The 22320-nt window shown below is 41.0% G+C and overlaps 1 protein-coding gene across 6 annotated transcripts; it reads right to left on the reverse strand.

The window, feature by feature from the left end:
- Nucleotides 1-245: 245 nt before the first annotated feature.
- nadk (NAD kinase) lies at nt 246-21809 on the reverse strand. 6 transcript variants are annotated; one of them, XM_022234348.2, is made up of 11 exons: nt 15796-17705; nt 14138-14676; nt 6402-6488; nt 6033-6162; nt 5458-5566; nt 5147-5232; nt 4888-4990; nt 4450-4604; nt 3711-3968; nt 3318-3400; nt 246-2902 (listed from the first exon to the last, which is right to left on the reverse strand). In XM_022234348.2, the coding sequence occupies exons 2-11, from the start codon at nt 14242-14244 to the stop codon at nt 2731-2733; spliced, it is 1290 nt and encodes a 429-aa protein (XP_022090040.1). In that variant the 5' UTR covers nt 14245-14676; nt 15796-17705; the 3' UTR covers nt 246-2730. The 6 variants fall into 6 exon arrangements, with proteins under 6 accessions (XP_022090040.1, XP_022090039.1, XP_022090038.2 ...); XM_022234347.2 differs by having other exon boundaries at nt 14138-14773; XM_022234346.2 differs by lacking the exons at nt 14138-14676; nt 15796-17705 and adding an exon at nt 21327-21809.
- Nucleotides 21810-22320: the final 511 nt, after the last annotated feature.

Here is a 22320-nt window from a genome sequence, read left to right on the forward strand (position 1 = left end):
ACTAGTTAAAAAGATCCTTTCAGATTCCAAGTTCAATGCCAATGGTGAAACCCCTGGACAGTAACATTCTGTTTTCTGTTCCTGCTGCCTACCATGAGCATACAAGCTGTCACTGTCTTGCATTCATTGTGGTCATACATAAAGTCTGTTTTTCTTGGGATTCAAATTTCACATTATGGGGGACACCAAATTTATCTAAAGTGAACGGTGGCTTTTTTGTGAAAGGACAGAAAGCTCGATAGAAATACAGGTAACAGCTTTTGCTTTATTAAAGACTGAACAAATCCTACTTGATACAAAAATACTGGTATTTACAATTCAAAGTATAAAAACCCCAAGATATTAAAACTGTCGAGTCGGAATTGAAGTAACTATATTCATGACAGGAAACATTGTAAAAAAATTCACTAGTCTCTTCCGCAGCCTGATATGTGACCACTAGGAAAAAAACTTCTCACTTTTACACTGTTCCATCAGTATCTTTTTACAGCCAAGCCACACAAAGAGTCCTGGACAAGAGTCCATCCTCTGATCATTACAAAACTGGTACTTCCATGCAAGTCTGAAGAGAATGTGTACTTGGGAAGAATTCTGATTACATTTGTAGACTTTTTGATGACTCAACTATGATGATATTACTGACAGATCCCAACAGTGCAATTACCCCAAAAGTGTTTTAAGCAACTCACATCAGAAATAACACAGAAATGCTCCAAAAAATAATTTGGATTTAGAGAGATATCTTTGCCATGTCTCTTGTAGGCAAATCCTCCAGCTAATCCTCCTTGGCAGCTAATCCTCCATAAATTTATTACTTTTCCCTTTGAGATAACGGCAGAGCTCCAATTTAATACCGGCAGTACTGTTTGTTGTCAGTAACACAACTATTGCAACCATGCTTGTTTAAACCTTAGCTTTGTCCTGCACATAGCCTTCATATACTCAGAATGATTGACTGATAGATGTAGGCCCAATTTCACAGTGCTGCTTAGCACGCCATTTCATGCTAACTGAGGCTCCACGTATTTCATGGAGACCGTAAGCAGTAAGCACAGCCAAAGGCATGCTAACCTTGGAGAAGAAATTGTCTTAAACTTGGTGAGGTTATAACAGAAATGCACGTACAACCGTTAGCACCACCACACCAAGCACAGCCATGAAATAGTGCTTAAGGTTAGCAAGATTTTTCTGCTTAAGTTAGTACGATTTTTCTGCTAACTGTTGCATAGCTCTGTGAAATTGGGCCCTGCTCTTAGCTCGTGGTCAAAAGTATCCACTTCAGTGGATACAAAAAAGTAAAGTTGCCCTTGTCGCAAGCCAGCCTCTAAAAAGAAGCTGAGCTCAATCTAAGATTTGTTGCAACTATCAACTGCATAACTCCTCTCCTCTTATACAACTTCATTTCCAAAATCTGAGTTAAGTATCCCACAATATGAAAGTTAGTTTTGTGCAATGCATTTGAAATGTGTTTTCTGGTAGAGAAGATATTTACACAAACATTAAAAGAAATGACCAAGTGAAAGATTCAAAAAAATAAATATAATTATCCTCATGCTTTGATAAAGGGTAATCACTTCCAGCAGTAGGCAGATTGACATTCATTTCAGAATTTAAAAAATTGTGCCAAGGTCCAAGTGGTACGGTTTACATTTACATCTCTATTGCAAGTTCCTACTTTGGCAAGTTTATTACAAAGTAAATATAGTGCAGCTACTTGTCCTAGGTACGTGTACATGTATGCAGAGACACACAGCACATTTTCCTTTCAACTTCCATGCCACGAATCTCCAAAAATCTTTGATATTTCTGCTTGACGAGGAAATGCCTGAACTGCAATTACATTTTGAGAGATTCAGGGTTGAATTTCAAACCATTGTGGGGAAATATATGCACCACAAAATTTACAGCAAGATATATGCAAAGTGCTTCACAAGTTAAAATGTAACAAATATACATATAGGGCCAAGATTTGTATAACAAATTACAGGAAATGTAAATATTTTTCCTGTGATAACAAAATTGTTTCACCAGTTTATTTGTAATGGAAATATGGAAAGATTTGAATGTTGGAAGTGGCAGGGTACTTACAAGAATTCTTTAAAAATGTAGTCATTTCCATGCCATTGAAAATTACGGATTTCTGCTTAAGCTTTTCATATCGAAATCCATGAATCCTGACTTCAATTCATTAAACACAAAGGAAATGCGAACTCCCCTTGGAAACGGGGATACCACTTTCTCCCCCAAAACAGCCATATTGAAGTACATGCAACTATGAATGTTTCAAAACTGCACCACGCAAAATTTGAATATTCATGAATTAAGTTTTATTACTTTCGGAAAGCTATTTGCACAGTATTTGCTGTCCAAGTTTCACTCTAATTCCCAAATAGAAATTCTTCCCAGACAGTTCAAGTTGTACTTCTACACTTTATATGAACTGGTTTTCCAAATGAAGTAAACTTTCCCGATGATTGTATGTTCTGTATATTGGCATGTGGAAATATTTTGGACACAAGCTCAAAACCTAGCTGAAAATGCGAAACATTTAAGCCCTGGCCTTACCACAAGAAACTGTTTCAAAGGGTGCAAAAATATTTCACGATTGTGAAAGCTTATTTTGTGCACTGATTCCAGAATTTACATATTCAAGCGTAATTTTGCATAGCTCACATTGATCACAACCTTTCTGGCAAATATTTCAAGACTGACCTGCCGACGGGACAAGATTCAATTACTGACTGGCTTTGCGTTCTTATTGCCCTTCCTGGGAGCATTCAGGGCTTTTTGCTGCTGGCGGGTGTTCCAGTGTAGGCATTCGGTCAGGCCATCAAACCAATCGCTGATCTGGTCAGCACTGCAGATAGAAGCTACTGGGAAGACTGAGGTGGTAATCCGAAGACTACACCAAGAGGGAAATATAAGGGGAAAAATAGTTTGATCCATGAGTTCAAGCCAATACAGATAACGGGTCAGTCTATTACACAGACAACACCAATAAAGAAATCAGACGACAAGTTTGCTTGTGTAAGGCGGGATATCTCAACTCAACCTTCAAGTGAACTCATTCCCGTTCCAAGACGCTCATTTTTAAATATCTCGGAAGACAGCAGGAGATTCAGAATTTCAACATGTAAGGAATAAAACAGTCTAGCAATGTTTAATTTCATAACAGTTACAGTGCCAAAAGATAGGAAAATTTAACCAGACACAAGGCTCCTTCAGCTTCTGACCAAATAAAGTGGTAGAACCTGTTTCTGTTCTAGTTGGCCTTTTGAATTTTCATAAACTAAACATCAGATAATCCATTATCTTACCACCATCCTTTGTGAAGTTCTTGCCTGTTCCTGCCATCTAGCGATACCCAAGCTGTATGCCGGGCATCTGGGGCAACCATTAACTGCAACGCCAAGCAAATGACAAATTCACACTGTGATAAAAACCCTTGAGTGTCAATGACTGTAAATATGAAAGGAGGAATCTTGAACATATGGCACAGTGCACAGATTACCACACCAGGTGCTGAATCCTTTAGCATGTTGTATGGCTAGGATGCAACTTTACTGGGATATCATTGTAAATTCACAGACTTGGGCGGTGTTTCAAACAGTATTTCAGAGCTATGGCTACGACTGTTTACAGCGTGAGCTCACATTATTTTAGAGGTAGCCCTAGCCCTAGATGCAAGCTTCAGGCGGGGCTCGGCTTACCCTGAGTTCCACTCCAGCGGGGACCACGATGGGCCTGAAAGACAGCGTGTGGGGGCAGATAGGGGTGATGAGTATCGCGGGCACGTTAGGGTGCATCATGGCGGCACCTGCTGCCGCAGCGTAGGCCGTGCTTCCCGTCGGTGTGGAGATGATCAAACCATCGCCTTGCACGGTCGTCACCTTCCGACCGTCCAAGTACAGATCAATGTTTGAGAGGTACGGGGAGGGGCCCCTGTCGATGACAACATCATTCAGCACCTAAGGGGATACCAACAGAAGAAGCTCTGTCATTCGGAGAGCACAGTCTGGCTTTTCTTGATATGGAACCCATACAATTTGATGACACTGCCGTGTTTGTCCTCTCCAACAGAAATTTACAATGCAGTGGGACGGGGAAAACGGTAAAACTGTAGTAACAAAACAGTTTTCGAGAATTAGTAACTGGGAAAAAGAATGGAGAGGCTGGGTGTGGAAAGGATACACTGCCAATAACAAAATGGAAGTCAAGGATACACCTCCCCTCAAAGTGGAACTGAATGATTTGGAAAGCTCTCCCTAAAACTAACCAATCCATCTTCCCAAGAAAAGATGCATTACTGATTCATTTGTTGAACAAGAACTTAACTGTAGGCAACTTGCTTGTCTTGGTTAGAAATGACACCTTCGTGTCTGTGTTAACTTGGTTCCACACTAGTGAACTCTAGGTCGTGACCTCCTGACCCCTGACCCAATCTCTCACCTGGAATTTGAACTTCAGGTTGGGCGGGTCTTGCTTCTTGGCAGGTATAATCTGGTGAGGGTCGCCGTTACGGTCATTGTCAAAGCCATTGGGGATGTCATTGCTATCGAAGATCAGACATTTTAAACGACTCCGTAGCGTTACGGCTGCATCACCTAGTTTGGAAAACAAAAGGACAGCGTCCATCAAAGTTGTGTCTAGCCTTGTGTGAAGGAATGCAGAAGAGTTTCATTAAAATCTACCTATGCATGAAAGTATTGATAGAATTTTGTGACCTGCAAATTTCAGCAGCAGGAATAACAAACATGCATGCTGGTGTAACAATATAAACAAAAAATTCCCCACTGCACTCTCTGATTGAGTCATCCAATGAAATCTTTGTCTAGTCCTTAACTGGGGTTAATTTTAACAAAAACTTTGAGGAAGAACAGCATTTACCTTGCAAGAGCGTATTCACAGATTCCTTGAAATCTTCAAATTCAAATGGCGTCAAGAAACCGAGAGAGCCCAGATGGAATGCCATGACTGGGGGAACACTGGCCTGTAAGGAGAGAAGTAAACAAACACCAAGGTTACTCAGAAAATAAATCTATAAAACAAATTTTTTATGCTGTCATTTTTTGTACGTTTCAACCGTTAAGCCAACTTTTTCCCCAAAAGTTATCCAATGAGCGAAGAAATCTTTTTCTTTACTTACCTCCTGGAAAAGAGATGAAGCATACAGCAATGTGCCGTCTCCACCAAGGCAAAGAATGAAGTCAATCTTGTTGCTCAAATCCGCACCTGGAAAAAAAATTACACAAATATGTTAAACCCATTGGCACTGTCAAGTTTAATCGTCCACAGTTACTTTCATAGATAAACTTGAACACTGCTACTTCTACAAACGGTTTGCAGATGATGTATGAAGTCTCTCGTCAGCCATCTTGATGGACTGAGACTGTGCATTCCTCCTCCTTTGATTGTCATTGAAAGATGTCGGAATACAGTGTCTTATCTCCCACCTACCTTCGTTGAAGGTCTTCATCTTGGCTCGGACCGGAGCAAAGTCTTGATCGTTGAGTAGGTCCTGGTCGTCAAATACCTTGGATTCAATGTAGATCAAGAGGTTCTTCTCCTGTGTTGTGGGAAATGCACATAACATACTGTATATGAATGTCCATGTTAGCTAACATTTTGATGCAGGTGGGATTCGAACCCGCAACCACCTGATCTTAGGCTATTAAAGTAGATGAACCGTGTATCTCACTACCTCTGACGTAACTCGTGTTGTCAGCTCCATTGAAATACTCCCAGTGTCTACCCCTAGCAGAAGCATCCCCCATGGGTTAAAAAGAGCCATGTCGGTTGGGAGGGTTCATCAAGACTTGTTGGTAGCCAAACAACCATACCATATGCATTACCAAGTCATTCACTAACCAGCGAAGGTCAGTTTCAAACAGAGAAGCCTCCATTGCTAAGAAAATAGCGCCCTCTCTTGGTCCAGCTCAAAGCCCATACCCATTATGCTAACAGGACTCTATCCCACAGTCTCCTGACTGTTGAGCCGGCAGCTAAACCCTTAGAGGTCAACGTGCACTTACCTCACAAAGCCATCGCGTGAGTTCCTTGAAGGGTCCCAAGACAGAGTCATCCATGATCTTCTTGATGACAAGGACAGAAAAGGGAGGGCATTTCCAAACCAATTTCTGACCAGATGGGTCAGTCACATGCCTGCCAAAATGGGAAGTTCACAAACCAAAATAAATGTGCACATCTCAGGCGCAGAAAAAGAAAAAATTCCAACTGCAAACCTGACGCTTTCTACGGGCAAAAACTTTGAGAAATGGGGGTGGGGGGGCAGCACGCCAAGGACATTTGCAAAATGTGCTCTTCACATTTTTCCACAAGATAAACAACCAAAACAACAACAACAAAACAAAACACTTCGGAATTTACAGAACAGTACTCACATTATCTGAGACGGAGGAACTTTCTTCAGCTGCGCCTTCGGCCCAAATGATGGCGACGGTGACGGCGCATTGATGGACCGTGTTCGCCTGTGAAATAAGCAACCGAAAGGTCAGGCTAGAGTACAAGCGAGTTCAACTGTAGAAACAATCAATGCATTGCTGCAGACCAATGAACCGACACACACATGTAATTGGGAATACCCTGGGATGTTAGCACTCACCCTTGATATTTAATGTCAGAATCCCCTTGCAAATTGTGGTGATTATGGTAATGATCTTAATGTCATGTTTCTGTTTGTTTCCAACTGGTACATGTACGTAAATACATGTACATTCACGCCCCAGGTGCCATATATTTTCTTCTTTTTTTTCCGGAAATAACTGTCACCCATTATAAGGCCCAACTCAGGAGCCACAAAAGGTGAGGGATGCATAAAGAAAGGCCAGACAACATAGAAAATTTCCATCCTAATTTCAATGAAATGGGCTCTACTGGCTCTGAATACCTCTTTTCAAAATCAACTGAAAACAACATTGATTTTGAAATCTGTAACTTCAGTTTGCTTCAATACTACAAACCTTACAGATACCTGTGCGTGTTCATGTAGAATTTGAATAATCGAGTGCCGTTTGTATTACTGCGCTGAGCCGCATGTACAGTGCACTTCAGTTAACTACTCTCCATGCTGAAAATGCATTAGGCCATCTTCGGCTGATTACAGTTTGCAGCCTTCACAGCATACGGCCATTTATGACCAGTGTACTTAGAAATGTGGAGGTCAATTGATGACCACTGTCGTTCATTATAAAAACCAGTGCACGATGCACTACAGCCTTTCTTGATTACTGAGCAAAAGGTTCCATCACGCAAACCATCAACTGAGTTCGGAGAAATTGAAAATTGCACGTGGAAAAAAAGAGAGGAAGAAAAAGGTTTACTGGTTTTCAAAATGGACAATGTATCTTCCTAGCAACAATTTTTATTTCACATGTATGATATGCATGCACATGTATGAACCTGGATTCAGACGGACGTAACATGAAGCTCCTGTACATGTACATACATGTACCAGCACTAGTACATGTGTACATATTGGTTTGCATGCTTTTGCTATTGTTTCTGTACATGTATTTTAATCTTTCCTATAAAAATATCTACCGGTATATTTCATAAGTGACACTCATTCAATAAAAAGTCATGCACTTACCGGTTCAAGTGGATAATGTACACCTTTACACAACAGGTACATATGTACATGTACAAATAGATGACTATTCCACATTGAAGTTCAATTATAACATATGGCTACCAGATAAGTCTTGGAGGTTTGCACGGTGAAAAGTTATAATAGAAAGTAGGTTTGCGGTAGCACCATGGACGTATCTCTGTTGGAAGTATTTGCGGTTCTGAAAAGAACTAGTGGTACTCCATATGGCTACTAGTGAATATCATTCTCATATCACACGTACATGTTTGATTTGAGGGTGCCAATTTTGCTTAGCAACTTTCTCATTTTTTGCTCTCATAATCTCCATCCTGTTGCTATGTGCCACTAGGCTCCTTGGGAGGGGCCAACGGAGAACATGTCTCCTCCCCCCCAAGAAAAATTTTTAAAAAAAATATTGAGAGAAAGGTCATTTTATGTACATACACATGAACCGGTGCATCACTTCCCTCCCTTCCAAAGGCATGTCAAACGTCCCCAAAAGCAGCCAAACCCTCCCAGGCCATTAAATGATCCATGATAAATTTCCCAAGTTTTGGCCCCTTCCAAAAACATGTTCTCCCCCCCCCCAAAAAAAAATTTGGTTTGGGATCCGTCCTTGCCCTCCACTTGGCTATGCAACCAAGCCCTTTCCTATTGAGCAATTGGGACAACCATGTACGTGTGCATGTTCCTGCACTTCCTTGTCCCAGCATACTGGTCAGCATCAAGAGACCAAAATACGTACATGTCTGTGTACATGACAAGAGTACATACAGGGATATACAATTCCGGAAAATACAGGTACGTATACCAGGAACCAGAGGTTTTGCCTAAGCCTCTAGTGCGTAAAGGGGACAATTTCTTTGTCAGAAAAGTCTACAGGGTTGTTGGAGGCCAAAACTTGGCTTTGGCCCCCACATACGGGTACACGTACACATTTGAACATAAATACAGTATCCACAATGGGAACAAGTACCGTACAATACATGAGCACAGTCAACAAGGCAAATGTTAGGGCAAGTACCGGATCATGTATGGCATTACACATAAACAAGTGCATGTAGGCCTTTAATTAACACTAAGTGGGTTTGGTGACCGGTACCTGTAACTCCGTTGGTGGGGTTAAATGTAACTCGGTCACCGATGAGTACAACTTCCATGTATCGGTATGGTGTTGTGTCATGTACATGTCCATACTGGAATTTCATGCAAAAATCTCTAAGAAAGGCACCAAAGTAATATTCAGCGGCTGCATTCAAAACTTACATTAGACTGCATCTACTGTACATATAGGTCCTTAAAAAACACACACACTTACCAAGTTTGAACAAGTTCGCACTTTACAATCCCAGCAGGTTTTCAGGAGTGGGCCAACACAATGTACATGTAAAGATGTACATGTCTTTGGGTGACTACCAATGTGGCCACATGCACCAAGAACATCTGTTTAAATTACACTGGCATTTAAAGCACCTACATGTACAATAGATGTACTGTGTGACTATTGAAGACGATCACGCACCCATGATATTTCCTGGTCCACACTTTTGTTCAAGAGATTTCAGGGCTGCATGGTCTTACAAATTGGTCCTGAACACTGTAATTATTCATGAATTCATGAATTTGCAAGAGTCATGCAGCAACTTTCCGTTTTATTGAACAAGTATGGAACAGGAACAGCGCATTTGTTTTGTCTGGTTTAGTTTTGTTTTTGACCTAGGCTGAGGTCTTCTTTTGGAGACAGGGAGACACCCGAAAATTTTCTTTTCTGGAAGTGAAGTGTATCTCTAACTCAGCAAAAGCAGCAATGCCAGTACCTTTGACATCCTGATCCTATGGGGTTATAATTTTTAAAAAGTAATTTTCAAAATTTCTCTTCCATGGAGCCCGAAAGGGACATCCCAATTTTTTGTTTAATCTCGTGTGCACGACATGTATATGTATTTATTTCCTGCGCACAACTTATTATCTCGTGCGCACGACTCATGGTATTATTGTCAAATAACAGTGCCGCATATGCGTGGTGCACATGTTACATAATGCATGTACTGCCACCGAAATCCCTACTGCATGCAGTGCAATGGGGCAAGCATTATACAGTGCATCAGGTGGGCAGGACACCAGGCTCCTATCCTCGGTGATTGGGTAAAGCTTTATTGTAAGTCCTACGCATGAGATAATAAGTCCTGCGCATGAGATAATATGTCGTGCCCATGGGATAAAAGAATTGGGATGTCCCTTTAGGGGCTCCGTAGTATGATGGCACAGTCATCACATAAATGTCCTTGGTTATGAATCCTAGAGGACAGATAAATACTTTTATCCACAAACTTGGAAATGTCATTTTGTTGATTAAGGAATGACAAAGTGTCTACATACTCGGACATCTATGTATCACTGATAGACTACTCAAAACACCCACAGGTTGACATTTTAGAATCATCTCCAAAGGAAGTCATTCTAAATTTCAGTACCCTAACAGACGTATGATTTGTGTTCTGAAATCTAGTAGGAAAAAGACTCAAAAGACAAATTGTGTCGGAAAACATGACCTGTTGGAACAACATGCTCATGTTGCCGTGATTCAGTTCTATTTGCAAATGGGCAGGATACATGCAGCTGACTATAAACCAGGATGTAGGCGCATACGTGTGTTTGTCTTGAAAGAAAAGTTTCCAGAGAAAATAATATTGTTTGCTCTGGGTAAAAAATGCTGAGTTATGAGTATATAGTTCTGGTATATACATGTACATGCATATTACACCCAAGGCTTCCTCTCTGAATTCAACGGACGATACAAAAGTTGAAACTCGGAATGTCCTTCTTTAAAAACTGACCAGATCAAAGAAATAGAAATAAACTTTTCCCCTGAAGTCCAGCAAGGATGAATTAACATCTATGCCTATTTTGTTCGAGCAATCCTTTCTCACTTTGCAAAGGCTAAGATGTGACCTGTAAGGCGCACATGTCCACATACAGGTACATGTAACAGGCCTCTCAGTCTGTCAAAACAGCAACAGGGAAATTTAAGGAGTTTCTCTCAAACAGAGTCTGACTCCTCAAACTCTGACTGGCGTTACATGTACAAATGTACTTGCTATTCCACAAATGCTGAGAGTTACATGTACATGTAGAGTACCATATTAAGTGTGCATGTATAATACCGGACCTCACGTCTCGGTAACAATCCAAATACACATTCACCCAAGGAAGCCAGTGATAATGTTCACCCCTCCACCAAACCTGACACCTTGCACTGTACAAGTCCACCTGAATGACCTACCTTTACAATCACATAGGCCTAAATGTAGCCAGGAAGCCCGTCCAATAGTGTTAGGTACAGGTGCATGTAAATCACCTGATGTTGAAAGTTGAGTGAATACAAATCAACATAACTGAAAAACATGTATTCAATTCCAGCTGAGAAAGTGCTGGGCTCTGTATGGGCTGGCAGAGATTTACATCAGGCTTTTAAAGTGGTTTAAAACTCTGAAGGTTGCATGACATATTGTTGGGTCAGGGCAGGATGGTTACTCTTGAGTGGGTTTGAATTGACAGACAATCGCAGGATGGGATCTGCTTTGTACAATGGACAGGTTCTTGTTCCCAGGCTCTTCAGTCCACTGAACTGGTGTGAGTGACCTTTTCACGCTTACCATCCGGCCAATGTTGACCTAACCCCCGTCCTTCACGCTAAAATTTGGGTTGTATTATAAAATTGTTTTCCTTGAACTTCAGAAATTACCGGTAGTATTCACATGTACATGTATACCCTTACAGGCACCTGTGCATGTACAGTATATTCACATGTTCTTTGGAAGGTGAGAAGTACACGTACGGTGTGAGGAGGTGAAAGTGGGAGCAAGGCTGGACAGAATTTGGGGAAGGGGGGGTGGGAGATTATACGGTACATACAATGCTACCATTCACGAGAAACCCAACCTACATCCATGTATTGGTATCTTGCTTGCTCTCTCAGGCTGTGCAGTGAATGTACAAGACATGAATCCCTTAGCAAGACTACATGTAGAAAACATTTCTTTGAAAATCCTACCAACCATGAGGGATCAATTGTTCCACTGAACAGAACAGATATTGACACACCCCCAGAATTGTGGGGTCCGACACTGAGCGGGGCAGACGTCAGACCCCACAGTTCTGGGGTTGATATTGATACATGTACATGTAGTATCTATATCTAAATCAAATTCAAGGGAAATGGAGGTCTGCTGAAGGAGCACTGCATGCATGGTTTGCCATGCAGTCCAGTCCAGTCAAATGAACTCCATCCATTGAGTGCTCGACAAAATTACATCATGCACTTGCCCTTTCCGACACCTGTTAAACACTGCGGGTACACAAGGAGCAAAAGATGAGGTTAAATTTGTATGATGAGGACACATTCGTAATTAAGCCCTTAATGCCAGCCTTCAAGTGAGATTTGACCTAGCTGGTCCATAGTCCTTCCCCTCATGAAATCAGCAGTTTTCCTCTCTGATAAAAGTACCCGAGCCATGTTGAAGGAGAAATTTGTATGATGAGGACACATTCATAATCAAGCCCTTAATACCAGCCCTCAAGTGAGATTTGACCTAGCTGGTCCATAGTCCGTCCCTCATGAAATCAGCAATTTTCCTCTATGATAAAACTACCTGAGACATGTTGAAGGAGAAATGTATGTCGGCATAAGAAATACCGACCTATACATGTAAATGACAACTTAACACTACCAGCATTAAATAAACACGTACATGTACACGTATGCACTACATATTGAATGTGTACAATCAACCCATACATAGCGAAAGGATTACAAACATAACCACAGATAATTTGGTCAGCTGACGGGCAAAAGGCGTAACTGTTTGCAAACTAAAATGTGTGGAGAAACCTTTGGCCAGATGCCCTTCTACTAGACACATGGTGGTTTGTGATTAAATGAATTAATCTTGCAAGCAGGTAACAACATGTAAACCATGGTACATGTATGTAATTGACGTAAAGTTACTGCAGACCTACATGTATGACAAGCATACATACATGTACAATGTAGAGGGACCTCCCTATCCGAAGACTCCATATGCATGAATGATCACAAAAAATCCTCCCAATGTTGCTTGAACTGGAACATTACATGCATGACACATCTCAATGGCTTTGGCTAGCAATAATGCATGTGTCTTTGGAGGTCTACATGTACATGCACAGGCTACTGGCTGTAACCACTTCCAAAAGACGCCTGTGTTAGTCATGTATACAATGTAGCCAGTGTTAGTCAGCACATGGCTTTATTTTCTCTGGAGAGATCAAAATTGAGCTGTGGGTTTTGTGCTGGTATATGGGCTTCAATATCCTTTCAAGGGAGGCGTAGTCTACATGTACGTACACACACAATTTTCATTTCATTGGACAAGTGTTACAAAAAGTTCTTTAAAATACGTCAGCAATGTACATGTAATTTTGGAAAATACTACCGGGTACAAGGCCTTACTCTAGGCATGAAAGAAGACTAGTACATCACTGAAGCAGGTGTACATGTAATCCAGACTACATGTACAGTATATTATTCATTAAATTTCATGTGCAGTGGTAGTTTTGGGGGCAAATATATTTAAATTTCCCCCCAATCTTCTTGTCGACTTTCATGTTTCAATTACAACAATATTTTTCCAATAGGACCTCTTAGGCAACTTTATACCAAGGACATTATAGCACCACAGACATGACCAGTTGCATGCCGCCATTAACTCTCAGCACTATCTATTTGACGAAGAAGTACATGTACTAGTACTTTGGTTTACGGTTTTACATTTTACTGCCATAGATGCATAACTAAGCCCTTTCAACTTTAAAGGCAGGCTGCAATAGATTTTTGTGATTACAAACCTCTAAAATGCAACTTTTCTGCCACAGTTAACCTTGTTTTCAGCTTGTTTCATTATTTCAAAGGGTACTGTAATGCCTTAAAATTATGCTAATGAGCATTTCCATATTCATGAGCAAAACTGTGATGTCATCTCAGGAAGACGCCTCAACGTTACATTGGTTTGCTGATTCACTGCTGTTTATGTGCATGGCAACAAGAAAGCATCTCCCTCTCAGAAGTGTTTCCAGTAGGTACGGTACATTGTGTACCTACTGTGTGCACTGAACCATGTCTTCCTTAGATGATGTCACGGCAACAGCGCCCTCAGTTGCATGGATAATTTTAATTGTTTAAAAGCATGCACTTTTCCGTGCATTTAACCAAATAGGAGTGTGTAAGAGTTTTCATAAACTGAAGAAAAGTGCAAAGATGCAGGAAAATTGTGGCAAAAAAAATTCCTTGCAGCTACACTTTAAATTGAACACGTACACGAGTTCACCAAACTGGGAAGGGATAGCACATTCCTATATAAATGTTTCACTGCTCCCTAACAATACATCATACAGCTCTATTCAACTACATGTACTTGTAATCTTGTTACTTTGTGAATTTGGAGATTCAAAAACTGTAAACTCTTTGTTATTTGTCAGCCTTACACGTACCTTGCGTGACGGCAGACACAGTTGGCAAACTCCTCCCCGCACTGTTCACAACAGCCATCCATGCAGGAAGACGCACAGTGACTAGTGAACTGCATCCTTGGGATCATGTTTGAAGGTAATCAAAACAGATGGCCTCGCTCCAAAATCAATCAAATCTGACAGACGCAGACTTCACAGCCCTTCAATCCAAAATCAACTGTCACTCCTTGAGATCAGTTAACTTAAAGAACCAAGTCGAGTGGAAAACTGCTCCGAGATATTTTAATTAAAGTACAGTGTGTACATGTACCGTTTGTACATCGACGCTGAAGAAATCATTCAGTCCTGCCACTTTACAATACATGTTCAGTTCAACTACAATTTAACTACATGTACTTGTGTACACCCACATACATGTACACACGTCTGTCTGCAACACAATTCAGCTTACTTCACAGTGAAATCTGCACTTGACACTGCCGTTCTGCTACACATTTCTTCATGGATGGAGGTTTGCGACTCATGCATAATTCATCATCAAACTTGCTGGTACCTTCCCCCTGGTTCCAGGAAAGATGACAAATGAAGACTTGACGGATAAGAATCACACCAAGTCTTGCACATTTTACCATGAATGCACACCACAAGAGACTTGGCCTCAGAGAGAGAGAGAAACAGATCTGATTTCGGTTGAACCTTGTACACACACAGTACTGTGTGTGTAAATACCAGCAATGGTAATACCAATTGACTATACAATAAATTGCATGGTCAGGAGGCAGGGCTGTGTGATCAGGCTAATCAATGGATAGTTGACTTATGATTGCAACCACTTTGTGTATCCCCTGACCACAGCTGATTAGCAGAGATTGCGTAATGCTAGATGACCTCATGTACTCAGTTTCAGCAGCGTATCAGACTGATGATAATACATGGAACAAAGCTGGATGATAGATGTTTCTCAGCAAATCGGAATTTTGTAACATCTCTTTTTTCTATGTGAAAAAGAAATTAACTTCTTGATTTATGTGCATGTGCAAGATGCACTGTATTTCTCAAATTCTAAAGAACTGGTGGATCCCCAGCTGCACACAAATTTAAATCAAGGGGCGGTCTTAACTTCAGACAGAGTTGCCTATGTGTTCATGAATCAACGTTTCTTTGTTTTCATCGACGATGCCACCATATCAAACACTACAACGATTCACAAAGCTAATTATCATGACACATTGCAAATGCAAGTCAGAGCCCTTTGAGGTTCTTCCAATCTTTCTGGCAAACAATGAAGATTTTTTAAGCTTGTGAGCTTCGAAGAGTTTTAACAATCTGTTGACTGACTAACAGTGAAATGATATACTTGACGTCTTGTGGAAGTCCAAAGACGGTGACGACAAAGTTCTCCAAGGTCAAAGGTAAACCAAATAATATTTGTTTACCATCTTTTGATTAAAAAGAAATTTGCACAAAGAATCACATGAGTAGACAGAAAGTTGTCACAGCATCACGTAAAATTACTAAACATTTTGATAGTTTCAGTTTGTTCACAGGAATAGGAATTTCATGAGTACAATAGTTGTTTGGGATCTTTCGCCGAGTGTGATTGCAGTTTGAACACTGCCTGTGTGCCTTACACGTAGCAGAAGGAGGGTCCGCTTGCTGTAGTGCCCTTATGACCTTACCTGGGGTCAACTCTTTTACATGTACATGTACGTGGCCACACACTGCATTCCATCAGGTCACAGATTACACCTAGCATATTTGGTCGTTCACTGGGTAAGTGAGCGACTCAGCAGCCTACAGGCTCATCAGATGTTTCAGTAACACCACAACCATCACAATCGCCATGGCAACAATGATGAACGCATCCCCAATAATGAGCAACGTGTCACTCTCGGCGCATGCCATGCTCATTAATGTCACCTTCATGCTGTTCATGGAAGGAAAAAGACTGGACATCATGACGTAAAGATGGCTACCAGGAAATATCCTTGAACTCCAAGCAAAAAAAAAAATCGCTTGTCACGAGTCGAATTTCAAGTTGACTTAGCAGAAATACATCTCTGATAGTCAGCAGATGAGAAAGCAATACCATTACAGAATAGTATTAGTATTTGCATCTGTCAGGTATTCAACAGCATTTGGTCTTGTCTCCAGAAGACACCATGCAGCAGTCTCTGCTTTTCAGGAGATGAATGAAACTGTACAGCCTACAGGCACTGGAGCAACGGAGAAAGGTGAGGGTTACACTTTCACAATGTGCATCCACATTAGACTGGTGCCTGGTTTGTATTGTGTGTTCTGACTTCCGTGGGCTAGCCCAGTGTCTTTGTTACTGTACTGTAGTGACTATACCCTCAAGCTTGCAGATCTTGCAAGTTAGGACTGGTCCACAGAGGAATTCAAGGTGAGTATACATACATGTACTGGTGCCCTGTACATCTACATGTACATGGCATCCAACAAAATATTCTGCAATGAATGCTCTAACATCCTGAGGCACTGTGCTGCAGCATTAACAAGACAGTATAAATCTTCCTCAGAATGTGGAGTGCAGCTAGCTGTCTGCTTCAAGTTCACTGCTCTGTTTTAGCGGTACGTCTATCTATTGAGACTGGCCAAATCTGGAAGTGTTCAATCACGTTTCCTGTGTCAAGGCCACTGTGGGCCTGATTCCTGGACGAACAGATCTCCTGGGAGTGGGAGGACTGTCCTTCATTCATGGAGGTACATGCACCAGTGCAGTAGTTATTGCAACCCTCTCTCTCTCACTGTGCAATATGCTGGGAAGATGGCTGCTTGGAGATGGGTGATGTTTGCAGATGGCTGGAGCAGCACCTCGCCCTGTCCTGTCTGCAGAGGAACTAGATATGGTCTGCCTGTAGAATGATCCCTTCTGTCAAAACAGCTTCATCCATACCCCGCTGGGTGCCTTTGTTATTCACGTGATCATCAATTCCACCCTATTTTTTCCTTTCTTTCTTTTTATCACCATGTGGCTATTTATAATTTCAATGATGCCAATGTCCGCATATTATCTAGCACAATAAATACACTACCCTCGAACTGCCAATTAAATAAGGCACTTGATGCTATTTTTAGCAATAACTGGGGCTGAGGTGCCTATTTATAAACCTACTAATTTTAAAGTCCTTTCTAAAAATATCTGAACACTTTCTTATCCGTTTCCAAGGTAACTTTTGTGAGATGATTCCATTTTTGTGGAATCCGCCCTTAGCTGAAGTGCACCCTCTCCAGCAAAAGAAAGACAGATGGTATTAAGTTTTCCAACCGGATTCTTGCGCACGCTCAGTATTTACGGGCAGCCCATACATTCCAGACTACATCTGTAAATTCATTGCTTGTACTCAGCATGCTCCGCGTCCAACGTGCATAGACTTGCGCGCCTATGCAGTGAATGTGTACCAAAGGACTGTCAATTTCATATCAAAACACATCCTCTTTTGTTCCTGCTCAGAGCGGACAGGCGAGTGTAAATGAATGTGTCATTGTCCGAGTACGAAATAAACAAGACTTTAAAATGTATGTCACCTCCATGCAAAACTGTTCAATGGTCTTACGCTCATGGGTAGGTTTTGTACAGGTTAGCTAAAAGCTCACCTTTTCCGGCACGATTTAGTGGGTGCGGTGGGTCTGGAATGACTCTCCTCCCAGTGTGTCTTTGCCACATCTAAACTGCAACCCATTACAGGTGAAAGTTCCCGTACAGAATTGGAATCTCAACTAGAACAGTGTTCCACCTGAGAAGTCTTCAGCCCAAATCCTGTACATGAATGTATCCGATACGGAAGTCCCACAAAATAGGCTAACCCAACTGTGGTCATGCCTAGGACTGCCTTCCGTACTTACAATATGCAAAAATAAATTACTTTTCACTGCATACAATTTACAGGAGACCAGATGTTTACAACTAGTTCTGTCAGGTTTTCTGCATGGATGAATACTGCTGAGTATCAGTCAAGGACTTTACTAGATGCCTGTGCTGGGTCAACCAAGGACTCGAAAATTCTCTGTTAAAGCTCCTACCGACCTCCTAGGACAGGTTTAGCCAAATTGTGTGTGCACTGTTACTGGAGAAAGGCCACATCTGTTGTTCCAGCCAGCATGAGGAAACCGAGAATTAAACAAGTTCCCATTATAAAGGGCAGTCGTTGTTTGGACAATAATCCAGACAGAATTGGTGCGATAACACAAGCTGTGCGTGGACGCCGTGGACAGCTTGTGTCAGGTCATTCTTTGGAAGAAAAGAAAACTGGTGTAGTCATGGAGATTTTGGAAGTACCAGGTTTTTACTTTTGCACGTATTGTGCACGGCTCTCCTGACAAACACAAAAGTCATGTACATGTACCGGTAGCTGCAAACTGTTGAGTCATGGTTGTATCTTGACCCCAAACAATACACTTTACTCTGTAGCTCTTGATGATAAAAGCAAACCAATCATTGGCAAACTGGCTTTTATTATACATGTGCAGTGTATGTTTTTATTGATACTAGTAGTTTGCTTCTAGGAACTGGAACACACATTCATGTACATGTACACACGTCACATCTCATGGTATTCTTGTTATGATATAAAGTGTATAAAATAAGCGTATTTTACCTAAAGTCATTTGAAATCTGTAAGGGTTTAGTGCACTTGTATACATGTACCTGTGCATGCGTATATGTAAACACAGGTTATGTGTAGATAGCACTGCTGAATACAGTGTGACCCAATTTGCACAAAATAGACAAATCTGGGATGAAACGCAGGTGACTGTATCAGCCCCCTTCCCCTGAGAACCCCCATTGCACACATCTTAGACATCTATGGCAATTGAAATAACAAAATACAAATTTCTTGAAAATTCTCAAGCAAAAAAAAAGCACTTCGTATTGCGAGAGCTGGACCAATCCTATTTGATTGGTTTTTCCTTGGACAACTACGGCTGCAAGTAAAAGTCACACAACTTACATGTATGTGAATTCATGAGAATTTTCTCCCCAATCATATGTGGTATTGCGCTCCGAGTACCAGCTACATGTACATGTGCAGTGATCAATGATTCACTGAAGTGGCTACGTTATCGGTACATCATGGAGAAAGGGTTACATGCACATCGGTAAAATGCTTGATGTCTTAGGAAGTTCAAATATGAATTAACGTTACTTTACCTTTTCCCCCCTTTGCATTCATAGTAAATGATGGGAATAGGAGGAACTGAGCTCATGTCAGAGTCACAAATATGCTCTGAGTGGCATCAAATCACAAAAATGATAGTGGTCTAATAATATTTTCCAGAACTGTACATCCACTTGACCAAGTACATGAGAATAAGACACTGCCATTGCCTATCAGGACGCGTCCTTCTCTTTGCAGTACATGTAAGCTGCACTATCTACGGTACTACTGGTCCATGTCATGTGAAAGTCAACCAAGCACATGTTGGACACTGGCATTTACTGCTGCCAGTAGATCTACATGGACATGTGTGTGGGAAAACAGAATTGAGATGGGTCAAGCATGGTGATTAGGGTACCAGAGAAGAAAAAACACTGCATGTTACATGTACATATTACAGTCTCCATTCTCCAACTGTTCCGCACGATGCATTTTCACGTATACATGCATCAAAAAAACTTATTTCTCCCTCATTTAGCTTGAAATACGGTAAACTCTATGCCAACGAGAGATTAAGAGGAATATTTCCATTGGGAAAGCCAAAAGCAAGAGGAACACAAATAAAAGTGGAGCCAAAGTGTAGAGTACAGTCTATCTACCATCTGTCACTCATCCCCTGTTGTTGTTCTTTTCATATGTACACGTACATATACCTATCTGATTAACCTGCTCTACGCAAGGTTAAAGTACCGGTGAATGAAATTGAAGTAGCCTTGAAATGCAACAGAGAAGGCCTCCAAGTTGCGTGAATCCTGTCCTTCAATGGAGGAGGCCTTGTGGGATTTCAAAACATACTACTGTAGTTCTGCCTCTTGCTAAACAATTTCAATCAATGGTTCTAGTTGTATTGTAATTTAAATGACCGCATTTGTCAAAGGCCAAGGGATCTGAGGTCATATGACAATGGGAAATGGTTGGATGATCGGATGCCTATTCAGGACTTGTTCACTAACAGAAAGTATGCTTCCTTCAGCAGAATTTCTACCATGATTTTCAAGTTTCCTGAGGGCGTTGGAGCAGATTTAAAAAAAAACAAAGAGAGGAGGGTTTTTCCTGAATTATGTTACAAGCCTGATTTGGGGGATTTGTTTGTTTGTTTGTTTTTTTGGTTTTTGCTGTTGTGCAGTACGTAGTAACAATTTTAACATAGTATCTTGCACTATCTGCAATTTAACAGCAGAATAATCAATACCAACAAGCTATCGTGCATCACAACTTTCTCGTCATCATCTTCACTTGTAGGTATTTCTTTGGAAACAAACGGAAGTCATATTGCATAATTTGTTTCACTGTACAAACGTATTCTATATTCTTAATTGAAACATTTTTGCAGAAAGTTCTACAAAGAGATTTTACATTTGATATATTGCAAACTGTGATCAAATGCATGTTACCAGCGTATGATGTATTTGCCATTCTGTCACAACCCGACATCATCTCGAAAGTTGACATACATGTACATGTACATGTATTTCATTATCACAACCAAGGCACAAATTATTTCATTCCTCGACATACATTACCAGTTTGTTAACCATAAAACATATACTTTGTCTTTGTAAATGCTTTCTCGAAATCTAACAAAATCATTCAGAGTTTGTACAAATTTAAATTTATTTTAAAATCAGCTTGAAATACTTTCTTAGAGAAAATCAGTTCTTTCCTGGAGAAATTCTTACAGTTTCATTTTAATATGGTACATCCCTTGCCGCCAATGGTATTAGACATAGGCCCTTCCTACATGTATGTTGTAAGCTGCTGTTCAAGAAAAGGCTTAAAAGCTAAACTGAAATTTTAGTCTCATGTCAAAGTCCCTATCAAGTTTTCCATGTTTTCAGTTTTAAAGAAATGTAATGACAAAATTAATTCAAGAGTAGGGCCTACTGTACAGTGCCCACAAAAAGAATCTACCGGTTTAGAAGCATGGTAACGAGAACCTTCCTATTCAGCAAAACTTCTTTATTAATATTATCTTACATTTTGGTTTTTTTGCCCACCTTGAGAATTAAAACGAAAACCTGAAAACTCACTGCATTGGAGGCCTTCTTTGGAAATCACTTTTCCTGCGAATTTTCGTCAGCTCTGAAGGGGGCCCATCGTGAAACTCGTTAGCATGATCTTGGGAGATACTCCGGGTCTGCTTCACTAACGGATGTCGTTTGCTCTGGGCGCCGAGATTAGAAGCGGACGACGGGTCAACTTTAACTGCTGCGTCTGGTGAGTCCATGCCGTCTGGATCGAGAAGACCGTTGTTTTCGTCTCCAGACATACAGCGTGAAAATTCTCCTTTATTCTGTCCTATTTCTCCCATTCTTGCCTGATGCATACACACTGGTGATCTTCAGGAAATACTCGTCATCGACTCCCACTCGGGAATTGTTACAGGAAACTTGCGCAGGAAGGACTTTGGAACTTCAACAGTACCAAACTTTCTCTCAAAAGTTTTCTCATTCCTGTGTACGTGTGTGAGCGCTGTGTTGAATGACCATTCTCAAAGGGCCTCGAATGCTAGTTAGCGACAACTTTTGCCTGGTGACTGGTACGCGCGTCATTGTCACCCCGTTACATAATAGGTCAAGTAATAATGAAACCAGTTTGGCGCCCCACTGAGAATTTAACCGAGTTGCGAATAAACCGCGAACAGTGTTTGGACAGGGCGCCCCCTCCGCCTTGTTTACAGTCACGTCGAAAATGTGATGAGGTCTGGTACTTTTGGGCAGAATGTCAGTTTGCTCTGGACTTTTCAAAGCAAATTACTCTCAATATGAAGAGAAATTGAGTGCAAAGAAGAGCTGTCCAAATTTTCATTTTCAAAAGATGGCTTGCCGGATGTAAGTTTTGTTCCATGTACTTCAGCCCACCTGTTAAATTGGAATAAAGTTAATTTTGATAGGACACAGGCAAAGAGAATCGTCGGGGAAAAAGGATCACTGGACCAAAATGTCTTGCTTAAGAACAAAAATGAATCATGATGTCAGTGGCATAAATCTGTGTTGGAAATTTTGGGATTTCTTTTTTTAGTGA

The sequence above is a fragment of the Acanthaster planci genome, linkage group LG16 (assembly GCF_054643075.1).
Source record: "Acanthaster planci isolate LZ-2023a linkage group LG16, COTS_SCS, whole genome shotgun sequence".
NCBI lineage: Eukaryota > Metazoa > Echinodermata > Asteroidea > Valvatida > Acanthasteridae > Acanthaster > Acanthaster planci.